We start from the raw sequence: 15925 nt of genomic DNA, 5'->3' as shown, positions 1-15925 counted from the left end.
AGGAACAAAGAAGGGTGCCGGCTTGGAACCGCTTGGTACGGTGTCTTTAGTGTGCCATTTATTATGTCGTCCGTCGCGTTTAAGGGTCGACGCACGACAATGCAAAGTGACACGCGACAATGCGATACGACGCTCGGTAACGCGAAGCGACGCTCAATATTGTCAAACGAAATATCGCGATGTCGTTTAGTAATATTATGTTAAAAAAGGGCGACATTTATAAAAATGTCGCTTCGCGTTGTCGAGTGTGGCTTCGTTCTGTCGAGCGTCACTTCGCGTTGTTGCATTGTCACTTTGCGTTGTCGCATTGTCATTTCGCGTTGTTGCATTGTCGCTTCGCTTTGTCGAGTGTCGGGGTGAGCAGAAATACAGACCATGACACGCGGCAATGCAATATGACGCTGACAATGCGATACGACACACGACTACACGAAGCGATATTTTATAAAATGTTGCAATCTTTTTCTGACTTTTACACTGCGACACCCGACAATGCAAAGCGACACTCGACAATGCGAGGCGATATTCGACAATGCGAAGTGACATTTTGACTAATATCGTATCGTATTGTCTTGCGTCTACCGGTGACAGGTCAAAATATAATACCACACCTCAAGCGGTGCGATTCAATATGATACAGAAAGGAAAATAAATTACCTTCTGACGATGACATGACGCTTGTTATAACAAATTATCATCGTACCGCTTGCCGGTGTGGTATTAAATTTTGACCTGTCACCGGTAAACGCACGATGGGTAAATTGATACTGATGTGAGCGCGGCAAAAAATTTGACAAGAACGAAATAGTAGAGTAAATCAATTATTTTTGTTGGCTTTATGTGTTGACTACATACAATAAAGTATTAGACAAGAAAGGAAATATTATTTTCATATTCATTGCTGACCGGCGATTCCAAGCATTTTTGGAAATGCTAATACTTGTAAATAGATTACGTTCATTTAAATTACCCACATGATTGCACCTCTTATAAATCTAACTAACTGAGAAATATATACCCCATATGATGTTGCATTAAACGAAAATCTCTTTTTCATAAATTTAGTTACTATAGTACTGGTAATTACAGAAATGTTTAAAACTAAAAAAAGATGTAGTAATGTCTGAAGAGTTTCTTTAATGCAATTAAAGTTCACTTGGATAAATTTTAGTAACCATTTGATCAAAATAACGATTTTTCATGTTCAGAATATCATCAAGGTAGTGGAAAGTGTTATAAGTGTTATTAAATGCATGTATAACTTCCTGTTGTGAGTTTGGAATGAGACACTTAAATATAAAATCCCTCTCGTTAAATTTATATCGCATTAAACGTAGACCTATACATTTCAAGTACATGTAATACATTCATAGTCAACATGATTTTTACTTTTTTTAGTGAAATATTAAAATGGTCAAATATAGATTGGGGCGTTCTTGACCGAGTGGTAAAGGTCGTTGACTTCAATTAATCTGCCACTCACCTCTGTAGATTTCGAATCCCACCAGCTAGCTTATGGAATGTCGGTGTCGGCACCTGTGCGAAATAACGCACAGAGAGGGCATCTGAGGTCTTCCACCACCAGTAAAGCTTGAAAGTCGCCATTTTATCTCTAAAGATCAAAAATATAAACCTGAACGGTCAAGACAGCAAACTTAAATAATTGAGCCAGTTCATTGACAGTACTGGTAAATGCAAGTTACGGTCTACGTCCCTTATCACAGGCTTAAAAAGGATGCATCAGTTAGACATGAAAATTGAGAACATTTTAATGCAGAAATATTTGTAGATCTGTTCATTCGACAAATTTGTAGTCTGTTTTAAAAGTTCAAATTGGCAAAATTTTCAAATCAGTGCGATTTCAATGGTTGTGATTGGAGGATATTACTGAGTTTATGTATCTACACTTGAATATTTTGACATCTAAATCTGTAAAAATCTGGAAACAAAGTGAGCCCTCTGAAGCATTAATCACAACAAAATTACAAGAGAACTGTAGACTCGGTTTGATTGAGTCTGTGCATGAGGAATAATGAATACGTGCAACATCCCTCACGCCCCTAGCACCGGCTTGAGCGGTACTTAATTCTCAACACTTAATCGTGTTGGCATCAATGATCCCGAAGGACCAGAAAAATATGACAACACTGAAGTGAAGTACGGTGCAACTTTTTACAGCTGCCACACAGTACTTGTAAGTCGCATGAAGACTCGAAAAGAGTGGCATGGTATGTAAAAGATTATGTTTAATTTGTTTAGATCGTATGGATGCAGAGAATACAAAGGTGAAGGTTCAACGATTTCATTTCTAGTGTGACAGTCCTTGTTGTTCAGAGAAGCAATGGTCTATCTTACTAAAGTTTAAATTAAGGGTCAAATTGTAAAAACTCAGATTTAGAATTTAACAGAGTTCAACGTTTATTGGCATTCAGCAAAAACAATTGACTTTTGTAATTTGCGGTATTTACTGGCTATATATATATTTACATTTGAATATTTCGATATATATTTACACAAAGACAATATAATATGATATAAATAGTTAACACAGACAAACGAACATATAAATGTACAATAACAATATTCAAGTTCAACAGATATTCATAATATATGTATCAAGATTCTGTGTACATTCAAATAAAGCATTCCTTGTGATAACATGGTTTTCATATTCTTTGGCATTGAATACGTTTCAAAATAAGTCTTAAAATCATTAAAACTGACATAAGCATCATGGTGATTAAAAGATCTAAAATCATCTAGATCTTACGCAGAGAATGGTGTTTTATTCATATTTGCAAGATTAACCTTTTCTATTTGATAATATTTATATTTCACTTTTCTTTTAATTTTATTATAATTTCCTGTACAATTTAGCACGAACAATTTACCAGCATCAAAACCGGGACTAGAAAGAAACCGTTTCGTGTGAGTTTTTGTGAGGAATATTGCTACTTTTCGTTATCTCTCATGTACAGATTTTGTTAGAATTAACACTTCCGAGGAATCACCAATCTGCCAGATTATTGCTTTATAACATTCAATTAGAATCGTGAAAGGAACGAACGGAAGCGACTATATTAATTATTTGACTCATTTCAGTACTTTAGACGATGGCAGGATAAACATGTCAAAATTGGTCTAATTAATACTGTTTATAAGGATGTATCAAGCAAGGCAAATCATTTCAGTTAACGATGAAGTTCAAAATCTAGATGTCACAAACATTAATTCCCTTCATGTATATTAATTGTTAAAACGTGACGTTCAAGATATGAATCAATAAACATGTGTATACTTATAATAAATAGCAAGAATGACTTACAGTGATAAGGAATCAAGAAAATATTTCCCTAATTAAGACAATGCATGATTTATACAAATGGACAAATTAAAAATATACATATTACATATCCAATCATGTTCAAGCTGATCTATCAAGCCTTAAATTTGATCACGTGCCGACAATTTTACATGTTTGTTTTTCATTGTGTATATGAATATTTAAAATTATAAAATTACAATATTATTGCGGACATTTATTTTATTCTCTTCCTGTTTCAGTTTGTCCTTTTTTCAAACGAATGCTTCTCTTCATTCAACCTCTTGACTTTAAAATGTCTTAATTTAATCTCGCTTTAACAGTAAGCTTAACTTCCTGCAACTTATAAATAAACTTTAAAATCAGCTTCTTTAAAGATACACTTGAAATATAGTTATGAGGACATCAGCAAATGATGAATCCGAAAACTTAATTCTTTACCCATGTCTTCTCCTGACACATTTCTTTACAATAGAAACCAAAATGGTGACACAACACGCCAAATCTTAAAATGTTGCAAATTTGCTTTGACTGAGTCACTCCGTGAACAGCAGTTGTTTATACAAGCTATCTCGTGGCTGATAATCCCGGCTTCCTTTAAACAATTAAAATATCTAAAAGTGAATTTACGCTGGTTCTAATGGAATCTTCCGTGTGTCACTTAAAATGATAAACGGAAGTAAACAAAATGGAAGTTTGAGAGGGGGTCAGATGTTATGCAGTCTTGATTATTATGAAAAACAACAATATCCGTGTTTGTAATTTTGCGTCATTTGCTATAAGGACAGAAAGCCTTAGCAGGACTGTGGGACTATTCAGTACCAAATGATAAAATTGCCAGCATTAAGAATAATTTTTTCTTCATGTTTAACAAAAACTAGATCCTCAAATTGCTCCGTAACCATACTGATTTATAATATGCGTTGCTTCGTGATTCCAAAAGTCCTTTATAGATTTTTCGATTTTCCTTTCCTCTACCTCGTTCACAAGCGATGTGTTTGAACGTGACAAAATTGCTTGTACAAGTTGAGGAAAAGCTCCAACAGCAACAATAAAGATTACGTGCATTACTTCTGAAATCTCTGATGTGGGCCCTGAGACATAATCTGCAGATATGCTGAAAGTCAAGATGACAAAAGTGATCATTATAGCAGCTTTGAAGCAAAGAATAATGACTTGCTGGTGGACTGGACGATGTTTCGTGACAATATATTCGAATAGCTTTTTTGGAACACCAAATGCACAGTCTCTTTCCTTTATTTTCACAACTTTCGTTTTTCCTATTTTGTGAAGAATATTTGATGGAATTTGTAATTCTACTCCATTGATCCGAATATCAACAATATTTTCAAAGTGTGTATTTGATATTTCTAAATGTCCATCTCTTACAGATATCCGGGATTCATCAAGTGATAGATGTCTTGAAACATCTACTGTCGTCGCTAGTAATTCCATATATCCATCTCCAAAATTCCTGATCAAATTGATAAAGTAATAGAAAAGGACGATGAAGAAAAATAAATAACCAAAGGATACTGACGGATAGATGATTATGGCGACAAAGCAATGAGTTATGACGTTAAAAATGAAACCCAAACTGATGATAAAAGTCAAAAATATCACATAGATGTAAACCATAAATGAGACAAAGACTATGGCAACTCCAATGTAACAGGTAATGTAATATTTGAAAATGGCATTCAAAAGTAGGCTCTGACTCCTTAAATAGCGAAGGGATTTAAGACCGCCATTAATCATGCATGATACAAACGTACAAAACGGAAGTCCATGATACATTATGCATAACACAATCTCTACAAAACATAAAGCAACATACAATGGAACAATTACAATTGAGAGTATTGCCAAGCAGCACCGGGATTCAGTTTTATATAGAAAACGGATTCTTTCAATTTGCAAGTTCCATAACTCTTTCCAAAACCCACATGTAAATAACATGTAAAATCTACACTTCATAAGTGTAGAAGCCTTTATATAACCAGGCTTCATCTGATCCAGTTGGACATTTATCCTCGACATTTCAATAATTTCTGAAGTACCGAAGAATAGTGGTGATTTTATCAAAAGGTTTGAAGTGGGTAATCCTGTTTCAACAACCTGCTTCACGCTTCTTGGCAGGGCAATAAATATAAGACTCAAAGCGTAATACAGCGCTACAACACCCAAAGGCCCACCTAGAATAGGCACAAACACGTTGCGTCTATCTTCTGCATCGCCGAAAAGAGACAAAAATCCCATAGGTGTTCCAACTTTTACCAAATCCCTTACGAAGATTTTTTCTGTGCTCCATTGTCCCATTCCCTCGGTATACATGGCAATTTGAATGTAGATAAAAATGGGAAACATAAAAACAAATAGAAGCCTTCGCAACCTTGAAACTAGAATAGGATGACGGTCTAATCCAATTGTTTTGAAGCTTAGCAGGTCGCCTAACGTAAGAGGAGAACATCCGTCAGCATATAACCAGTTCTCATTTAATGTCTCTTGACATTCAAAATCATCCGTCATTTCAAGTAACGTTATGTCTTCGTGGATAATCTCGTCTTTGGATAACCAGGCCGTCATTTTGTATAGCATAATCGGAAAATACAAGAGAAACAATACCCCCAAGAAGTATGGCAATTTTGTGGTGAATATCCATGAATGCACGCCTGCTATATCTTTATCTCCATCAATACACTTTCTGCTATAACTATTATTTGTGTAGTTGAATTCCACTAAACAGCATGTATAATGAATAAATTTCATCGGATAAGAGAGGTAAATTGCTGCCCAATAGTGCATAGTATTGCAATATTTTTCACGTCGTGTTGTAAGGTAACAAAAGTAGCTTTCTGGAAATTTTATAATATCACCCCCTCGTATATCTATAAGAGGTATTAGAGCCTTCGTTACAGCTTCAGATGTTTCACGCTGTCCGAAAGTGAATTCACATTTACTATGCTTATCTGGTGGCGTTATGGCAACGCATACATATGGAATATTTATTGTTTTTGCTTCAAGCAAGTGGAAAGAGAGTATACCATAATCAAGGTTCCACGACAGGAAAGGAAATGGACCTGATGAGGTATTGTAAGTCCAGAACCATCGTAATCTTTGAAATGTATTTGAAGTAACACTCGGCTTGATAGATGACTTATCGCAGATTTTCAAAGAAAACTGGATAAAATCTGGTTCTGCGGCAATCAAGTTCGAGCGAAATATGGCTTTGCTTCTATTATAAACTGTAATGCTGCATACTGGTGTTGGTAACTGGTTACCGCCACTTTTGTTACGCTCTTTTGAAATGTTGGTCTCTTTCTGGAATAATATATGAGTTCCTCCCATGTTAGATATTGGTCCTTTATATTTTGCAGGCGTCTTGTTATACATTATTGTCAAAGGTTTGTTGCTATTATCTGATTGATTATGTATTCGAGTTTTGACTTGTTTCATTATAGGCGATTGTTTGAGATCCATCTTTTCTGATAGAATACTCATTTTTAGAGAGTTCTGAAAGTTCTGTTTTCCATCTCTATTAGTAAGCTGTAAATTTTTGCGCTTGCCTGTCGACAAAATGTTTTCCCTACCGCCGTAAGTGCTATGTCTTTCATATATGTGTTTGTTCATTAAATTGCGGTTTTCAGAGGATTGTGCTCCCTTTGACAAATAACTGTTGTCTGTTTTGTCAACCAGAGCTCGCATTTTTGAATCATGGATCAGTCTTAAGGAGGCTGGATCCTTTCTAGAATTGGTATCTTTCTTTTCCAATAAAAAAGTGCTGACTGTTGAAGTAGATGTCACTTCAGCGTTGATAGATTCTGGCTCTCTATCGTAACCAGCAAGTGTTGAACTTGCTTTTCGCACTCCCGTCTCTGTATGTGTATGAATATGACTGACTGTAGCAGCATATACATGTATTGCCAACAGAAAGGAATACATAAGAGTAACATACTCTTTAACTCGTTCCATTATTTAAAGTAGTTATCTGTAAATAAAAATTCAATCCATTGTATATAATTATAACACTAAATACAGTAGTTCATAAGCGGCATTGTTTTACTATCAAAAATCATATTACAATTATGCGTACAGAAAATATTATCAATATATGCTGAGATTAATTGTAACGTAAACAAAACAATCTTTTAGAAAGTATAAAATGTTTTAAATGTTTTTAAACTACCTGTTTGAAAAGAAATCCGGATGAATGTGCCAATCCCATCATAAATTCATGAATTTTATATCAAACGGAAGTTAATAAAAGCGCGAAACATATCGAAAGCCTGGTGAAATATTAACAATAAAATTACCACACAAATCAGTATGTACAAAACGTGAATATATTTCAAGTTTAAAAAATAAACAACAATTTTGTGCCTCCTCACAATACAAAATATTATATGTGTATGTATACAAAAGATTTTATCTTCAAAATGAAAGAAACTTGGTCATTTCAGGTAGAGTATAAATTACACGAAATAAATGTTAAACAAACTAGGTGCATACATTTATTCAATAAATACCCCTGATTTCTTCGCTCTTTTTTCTAGATTTTTACTTCTACGTTTGTTAACTGCAAAATCACTTTTATTCCAGTCGGGTACGTGCATATTGATAATACCCCTATTGAGCAATCGCAACTTTTCGGCCCTTCCCGTCAGTCTTCGGATAAAGAAGTATATCATTATAGATAATAGCAGAGGATGTTCCGATTGCCCTACTGAGTGGCGGTGACTCCCCATGTATATGTTTTAAAATGAGACCCATCATAAGAATTTTGAAACTGCATTGTAATCTTCCTTTTCTATAGCACGAATAAATGAACAACGTGTTTTTTCCTTTCTATGCACAAATAAACAGTAAACGTGGTTTACTTCTACGCACAAATAACGTGCACGTGAGAATGAACCTGTTTTACAGTAAACTTGTTTCTGTACGTAAATAAAAAGCGTGTTTTACGAATAAACGTCTTAACTGTCGAAAGAAAAAGAACGTTTAAAATCGAATTGGTCCACAATTGAAAGTATGCAATACCCTCAATAATTATGTTAGAAAACTAAGAACGAATTAAATATGCATGTTCTTGTACATGATCCGATATTACATATACACATGTAGCACATTATAAAGTGTTCTGGAACAAAATGTTATTTCTCTGCATATGAATGCTCGTACTCTATCACTTAGAAGTAGATCAACACTTTTTATTCATGAAATATTATGTAAGAATATTCAAATACTACATTTATATTGTTTTTATCAATAGCAATGTTCTCATTGTAGACCAATCCACATTTTACAGATACAAAATGTGTATTGAACTGGAAAGGATATAACAGAGATATAAAAGCAACCTTCAACATTTTCTGGAGTTAATTTCGGGTTGTTCAGGGACCCTCTACAGGCGAACTCCACTTGTGATTTTTAATGTAGATTTTCCCCAAGATTTAATTTACATCAATATTTTTCTTCCCTTTTTGCAAAACTACCGTGTCATGTTAAACAAATTTTATGGGATGTTCAAATTCTGTCTGTGGAAAATGTCTGGGTTTATATTAATGAAAAGTATAAAAATGATAAAAAGTGACTACTCAAAACAAGCGTAAATGTTTTGTAAGACGAGCGAGGGAAACTAACTATTGTTCAAATTCAGGTCAAAAATATAGTACATATATAACTATAATTTCCTTATCAATTACTTCTATTATTTTCTCGTGTTGACAAATCTGGCTGCCCTAAATAACCCGGCAATAATTGTTATTCAGATAAATCGGTCTGATTTATTGTATAGGATAGAATTGCAATGTTTGGAATAAAAGAACAATGATAGGAAGGTTTAAATCAAACCATAACATAAGACGAAATGTTTCTAAAGGCAAACAAAACCCGAAATGATGGCCTAATTCAACAACAAAATCTGAAAGATTATATCCGTTAGATTTTTATTTACCCCTGCCTGTAAACACAGAAAAAAGATAATAAATGTTCTTGTCGAAAACTGGTGCGGATCCGTAAGTAAACATTGGTCAGTTAGAGCGTGTTAGATGTTTATCACCTACAGAAAGTAGTGATATTTTTGTTTGCTGAATCATTGGTTATAAAAGTAGCAAAATGTAAACAAAGTAGTATTTTGACTTCCTTTAAATATATTGAATCACTATTACTTATTACCAAAAAGCAAAATATGGTCCAAATAATTGACCAATGAATTCTCTTTGGACATTATAACAGGAAAAAAAATATAAACAAAGATAAACAAACAAAAAAATAAATAAAAAGAAGCATTTCGGAGGCAAAATTGGCCTTAAAACTAAGTACATGTACAAAACAATGTATTAGGAATATGGAGCCATATCTTGACGCAACACAATTTTATTGTTTCATTTTATGAAAAATAATGTTCACTCAAATTCAACAAATCAAATATCCACGTAAAATGTGAGTTCTTACCCTTTTCCACTTTTGAAAACATACTATGATAGAAAGGCTTTGATGGAAATTTATTCAATGTGATTGTAAAAAAAGATAATCTATATTGCATTTGACTGATAAAATGTACTGGTTAAAAGAAAGTTATACATTGTAATAACATTACGTTTTTGTGTTCATAATAATTTATACGAAGAAAACACCTCAAAGGAAAGGAAAGTAACCTTACGTATGAGTCAGCTTCAAACTACCATTATTCCGGATACTTGGAAAGAAAACAACAGTATTTGATACAGGCAATCATTTTGTTCATTTTGCAGAAATGAGTAAAATGTTGTTCTGTTCTACGTAAAAAACTACAGATTTTATTGCATAAAAACTTTGTTGTTTAGGTGTGTAACTCAAATATGTCAATTTTGACCAATTTTTACAATAGTCACATGGAAATATGCCATTACCGTGAATGTATACGTGTACATTAATTACAATATTATTATTAAGTAATAAAAGTCACAGTATAATTATCATTAATAACACAACTGCCAGTGCAATAAGAGATCGGAATGCATTACTCGTCCATTAAGACAACAAATCAAAATGGCTATCAAAGATTTCTTTATCCTATTTAAACATTCCGTTCCTTACCTTCCTTAATTACTATCTATTAAAGTTAGGACTTTTAGTTATCATGAAAATTATAAATAACAAGAGTGCCATAATGGCCCTGAGTCGCTCACCAGAAACAACTGCTTTTCGGTGTTGGAAATTATCCATTGTCTATTATTAAATTTGAGCATAGAATATGTTTAAACAATAATTTGAAGAAATGCCATGACCTGGGGCATTTAAGCTTTAGCTTAAACGAGCCAATCAAATTAATATGAGCAAACTTGATAAAAGACTACCTAAGAATGCTACAAAGTTTGGTGATAATCTATCAATTATTTCAGTTTCAAAGGTTTTTGGCTTTAGTGGCCCCTAAAAGGGGCTAATCAAATTAATATGAGTAAACTTGATAAACGACTACATAAGAATGCTACAGACAAAGTCTGGTGACGATCCATCAATTAGTTTTGTAGAAATAGAAGTTTAAAGGTTTTTCTATTTTTAGCTTTAGCGGCCCCTAAAGAGGGTTTATCAAATTAATATGAGCAAAATTTATAGACTACTCAAGAATGCTACAGACAAAGTTTGGTGATCATCCATCAATTAGTTCTGTAGAAGAAAATGTTTAAAGGTTTTTCTATTTTTAGCTCTAGAGACCCCTAAAAGGGGCCAATCAAATTAACATGAGCAAACATGATAAAAGACTACCTAAGAATGCTACAGACTAAGTTTGGTGATCATCCATCAATTAGTTCTGTAGAAATAGACGTTAAAAGGTATTTCTATTTTAAGCTTTAGCGACCCCTAAAAGGGGCCAAACAAATTAATATGAGCAAACTTAATAAAAGACTACCCAAGAATGCTACAGGCAAAGTTTGGTGATCATCCATCAATTAGTTCTGTAGGAATAGACGTTTAAAGGTATTTCTATTTTTAGCTTTAGCGGCCCCTAAAAGGGGCCAATCAAAATAATATTAGCAAACTTGATATAAGACTACCTATGAATGTTACAGACAAAGTTTGGTGATCATCCATCAATTAGTTTTGTAGACGAAGATGTCTAAAGGTTTTTCTATTTTAGCCCTAGAGACCCCTAAAAGGGGCTAATCAAATTAATATAAGTAAACTTGATAAAAGACTACCTATGAATGCTACAGACAAAGTTTGGTGATCATCCATCAATTAGTTTTGTAGACGAAGATGTCTAAAGGTTTTTCTATTTTAGCCCTAGAGACCCCTAAAAGGGGCTAATCAAATTAATATAAGTAAACTTAATAAAAGACTACCTAAGAATGCTACAGACAAAGTTTGGCGATCATCCATCTATTAGTTCTGTAGAAATAGACGTTTAAAGGTATTTCTATTTTTAGCTTTAGCAGCCCCTAAAAAAGGCTAATCAAATTAATATGAGCAAACTTGATAAAAAAAAACTACACAAGAATGCTACAGCCAAAGTTTGGTGCTCATCCATCAATTAGTGATGGATGTTGCACTCTTTCAATATGCCTCATGTACAAACACAATCAAACCGAGTCTGTAATTTTCATGTGATTTTGTTGGTATCACCCTTCTTCCAGATTTTTATCAATGTATCCCATGGAAATAAGTCTCGGAACTTTCATGGACAGTTTACACATTATACAATACATGCCTTTTTCTCTTATAAGATTGTATTTCAAGTATTTGCAAAATTGCTGCACAATTTGATTCTATAATTTCAAACAAAACTTCTATAGTGGTAGTTGCCGATCTCTGTTCCTTTCGAGTCTAATTTGAGAGTGTTATTTCACTCACTTGATTTTCTAAATTGTGACATTTTGTGTTTTTGTTGTTTTTTTGTTTTTGTTTTCTCTTTGTGAAATTGTTCTGTAATATGTTTTATGTCAGCTGAATGGAAATACGTTATTACCGAGTGGTTAACGCGTCGGACTAGTAATTTCAGGATTGCTGACCGCGTGGGTTCAAACCCCGTCCGGGGCAAGCCATTGTTTCCTTGAGCAAGAAACTTTACATTCATTGCTTAGGACTGGTTGGTTCCAGGAACGGATTCGAGAGTGTTTCTCTTACTGATTACTTATCGGATTTTTTTTATTGTTTTTATTTATTTATTTTTCTTTTTGCAAATACATTATTGCTAAAGGACACCTCATGAGCAATAAAACAAATATAATTTATACATGTACAAATTAATATTGCAGGTTTGGTTTGATTTGATATGATCCAAATGTCTTTGTTCTATAATATTCGAGTATTTCTCCTTCTACAAAACACATGCACGGTGAATTTCATGACTAGTACAAAAAGGTCAAGACAGTTACTTTATTATCTTCTGTTACTATATTATCTTCTGTCTATCACCTATGAAATAGACTTTCGAAGCATGGGTTCATTCTGCAAGGACGTACATAACGACGACCATTTTCAATCTGAAAGTAGGTCAATTTTATTTCGATATGTAGTTGATTTTACAGAGGGTCAAAATCTATTTGAAAAGACCTGTTTTACATAAATATGAGGAATACTTAATGTGACAATAATACAGTTTCACTATAAAATTAACTCAAACAAAACTAACATTTCTAGTGTTTATTCATAGAAACAAAACTGTGTTTAAAACAAGTAGTTCATCGTATGTCAGACAGACCAAGACACTACGTGTTTTTTGAACAATAAAATGTTTTTGATTATTTTTGATGAAATAATTAATACTTCTCAGGTCATTTATTCTAAACATTTTCAGCAACATGACATTTTTCAAAATACAACAAAGAAAACAACTATCCTCTCATTAATTATATATTTAATCAGATCAAACGCTTTTCTTTAGCTTTCGACGTTTTGTCTTCAGAAAAAAATGACGTTTAAAAAAATGACGCACCGTCCGTTGTAACTATCGTTTAACTATACTACGGTAACATTGGAGTAAAAACAACATAAATTTATACAGTTTCCTCAAATGAGACTGAAATTGGATAAAATTAAAAACATAAAAAAAACATATATAAATATAAATAAAGATAAATGACAAAGAGGACGAAAATATTCTCAACATGAAAACAGTTAATTATATTTCATCTAGAATGATTCTTTATTTCATTTTTGTCTTTATTTGTGTTACATAATCTATAATTCGTGACAACTTTGGAAATGTACCAATGTTTTTATCACTCATCTTCAAAGTTCATTAATGTTTGATCCTAAATCTGATATTATTTTCCAAATCTCTTAGTCAATGGCGTTATCATTAATTATTTGTTTGCATCTGAAGGAACTAGCTAGCCTAAGCACAGCACTAATACTGTATAACTGCTTTCTAGTGCACGCTTGATCCATTAGCATTTTGAAAATGTTTTATTATAAATCTGATTATTTTAGATTATAGAGTAATTGAGGTTTTTAAAAATTCTAAACGTTAAAACAATAATCGCGACAATCGCTATCCTGTACAAGATAAAGTTGAACTCTTTTGAATTATGTTCTGTTCTGCTTTGCAAAAATATGTTATACCGATGTAACTGGTTTAAACACTTCTGCAATTATTTCAATTGATAAAATGTCCCTTATAAAGAATATCAATATCGATGAAGGAAATCCGAAGGTGATAATAATAAATATCAAAAACAAATTAAAGTTGTTCTACACATATATCCACAGAATATATCGCCACTCGATAGATCCATACTCTGGCCTTCTATTTTAATAACAATAGATTTAGTAACCACAAACAGTTTATTATCAGCTAACCTGATTAATTAAAAATCTTAGTTTTCGAGCGTTTGATTACATACGCCTAAATAATTTTTTTCATAATGCTTTGCGTGTTTTTAAATACTTCTTATTGTTAGAAAATCTGCACTAAAATCAAACTATTAATATTTATATTTAATATATTATCACTTTTAATTTCAATGACTGAAGAGAAAAAAGTCTGATTTGATTCCAGTTGTTTGCCAACAATACATACACACACGCTATCCATTATTATGTTCTTTCTTTTTCTTTAATTGTTTTTATGAAATCATAATATGTCATTCCTAACAGTTCTTCAAGAATCAAACGTTTCCAATTCTTTCTAAAATAATATACATCAATAAGAAATATCACAATACTTGCTATGAAGACAAGACTTCTAAATCTGCTCGAATCTGATGAATAATCCTGTACAGATTCACCTTCTTCCAGTGAATAAGAAATTGAAAACGCAAGAGTCAACAACTCTAAACAGATCATTAAAAATTCAGAAATATGGAAAATCCTGACATTGTTAAAACGTTGGAAATTCTCTAAATCTCTTTTAAGAATAACAATAGTCACTCCAAGGAAGTAACATGATACCATATACATGACAACCCAGAGACAATAAAGAGTGTAAGTTAATGGTGTGAATTCCTCTCTAAATTCCTCGCCATTCTTCGTCAAATGTGGTCCTAACATGACAAATATCTCAACCAAAGTTATTACCAAACATAACATAAACCTTATTATCCAAACAGCGAAAGCCGAAATAAAAAGACAACAACAATCGTCAGTGAACCTAAATAAGAACCAAAAGAAGATGTCCAACGAATTTATAATGTCCAAACACATCGTTGCTCTATGGTGTACGAGATATAATAAATCTTGATCTGCGTTTCTTCAATATTTATTCTATAAAGTGTTAGTGCCAACTCTTAGTGTTAGTGCCAACTCTTTGTCAAATTGTTATGTAATATTTTGGAACCGTTTGTTTGATCAGCTAAATTGGAAATACTTAACTTCATTTATTTTGTGTGAATAAAATTAAATCAGATAAATTATCAAATAGTATATTTAATTTTTTTTTGAAGTTGATGTGAAGGTTCACAATGTTTGGTATTTGAGTGTTATTCTTTTAAATAGAAGCATTCGTGACTCCTAATTATTATGACCTCTGTAAAAGAATTATAATGATCCTCACGTAGTTTTCAGACCCCCAGTAGCATTTTTATTTTGAATATAACAAAGAAGACGATATTGTAAATTGCAAAAATTTGCAATTTTAAGTGTAAAAGAACAATTAAAACAGCAGTGGAGATGAATGATAATATAAGTTATTGTGATTTCTATTTAAATTGTAGGTCCTGTTCTGTAGTGTGATGTTAAGTTTTGTTAGTCAAAAAAAGACTTGAAACAGATTAATATACATGTATGACTAATGTTTAAACCAGAAACATGTTTATAAATGCGAAATATCGATTTCGGTGTATTACTTCCTGGTATGAAGTAACAGTTAATAGATCAAATTAAGAACCTGCTAGGTCATTCCTATTATTTGTTTAATCGATCAATTTTCCATTTATTGATTAATAAATCATTGCAAAAAGACACCTCATGGGCAATTAAATAAATATAATTTATACATGTAAATATGAATATAGCAGGTTTGGTTTGATTCCAAATGATCCAAATGTCTTGGTTCTTTAACAGTAAGATATTTCACCTTTTACAAAAACACTGTGAATTTCATGACTAAAAAGGTTATGACAGTTACTATTTTCGGTCTATCACCTCTAAAAAAAGACTTGTCACTTCTCCATGTAGGTGTGC

The 15925-nt window shown here is 32.6% G+C and overlaps 1 protein-coding gene across 1 annotated transcript; it reads right to left on the bottom strand.

The window, feature by feature from the left end:
- Positions 1-2525: 2525 nt before the first annotated feature.
- Positions 2526-7634, bottom strand: LOC132723349 (uncharacterized). The gene is made up of 2 exons (XM_060708045.1): positions 7509-7634; positions 2526-7310 (listed from the first exon to the last, which is right to left on the bottom strand). Exon 2 carries the CDS (start codon positions 7292-7294, stop codon positions 4208-4210), a length of 3087 nt encoding a protein of 1028 aa, XP_060564028.1. The 5' UTR covers positions 7295-7310; positions 7509-7634; the 3' UTR covers positions 2526-4207.
- Positions 7635-15925: the final 8291 nt, after the last annotated feature.

Source organism: Ruditapes philippinarum, unplaced genomic scaffold (genome assembly GCF_026571515.1).
Source record: "Ruditapes philippinarum isolate M1 unplaced genomic scaffold, ASM2657151v2 ctg7873_1_1_1_1, whole genome shotgun sequence".
Taxonomy (NCBI): domain Eukaryota; kingdom Metazoa; phylum Mollusca; class Bivalvia; order Venerida; family Veneridae; genus Ruditapes; species Ruditapes philippinarum.
Note: the sequence above shows the minus strand (reverse complement) of the source record. Positions and strands in the feature narration are given on the sequence as shown.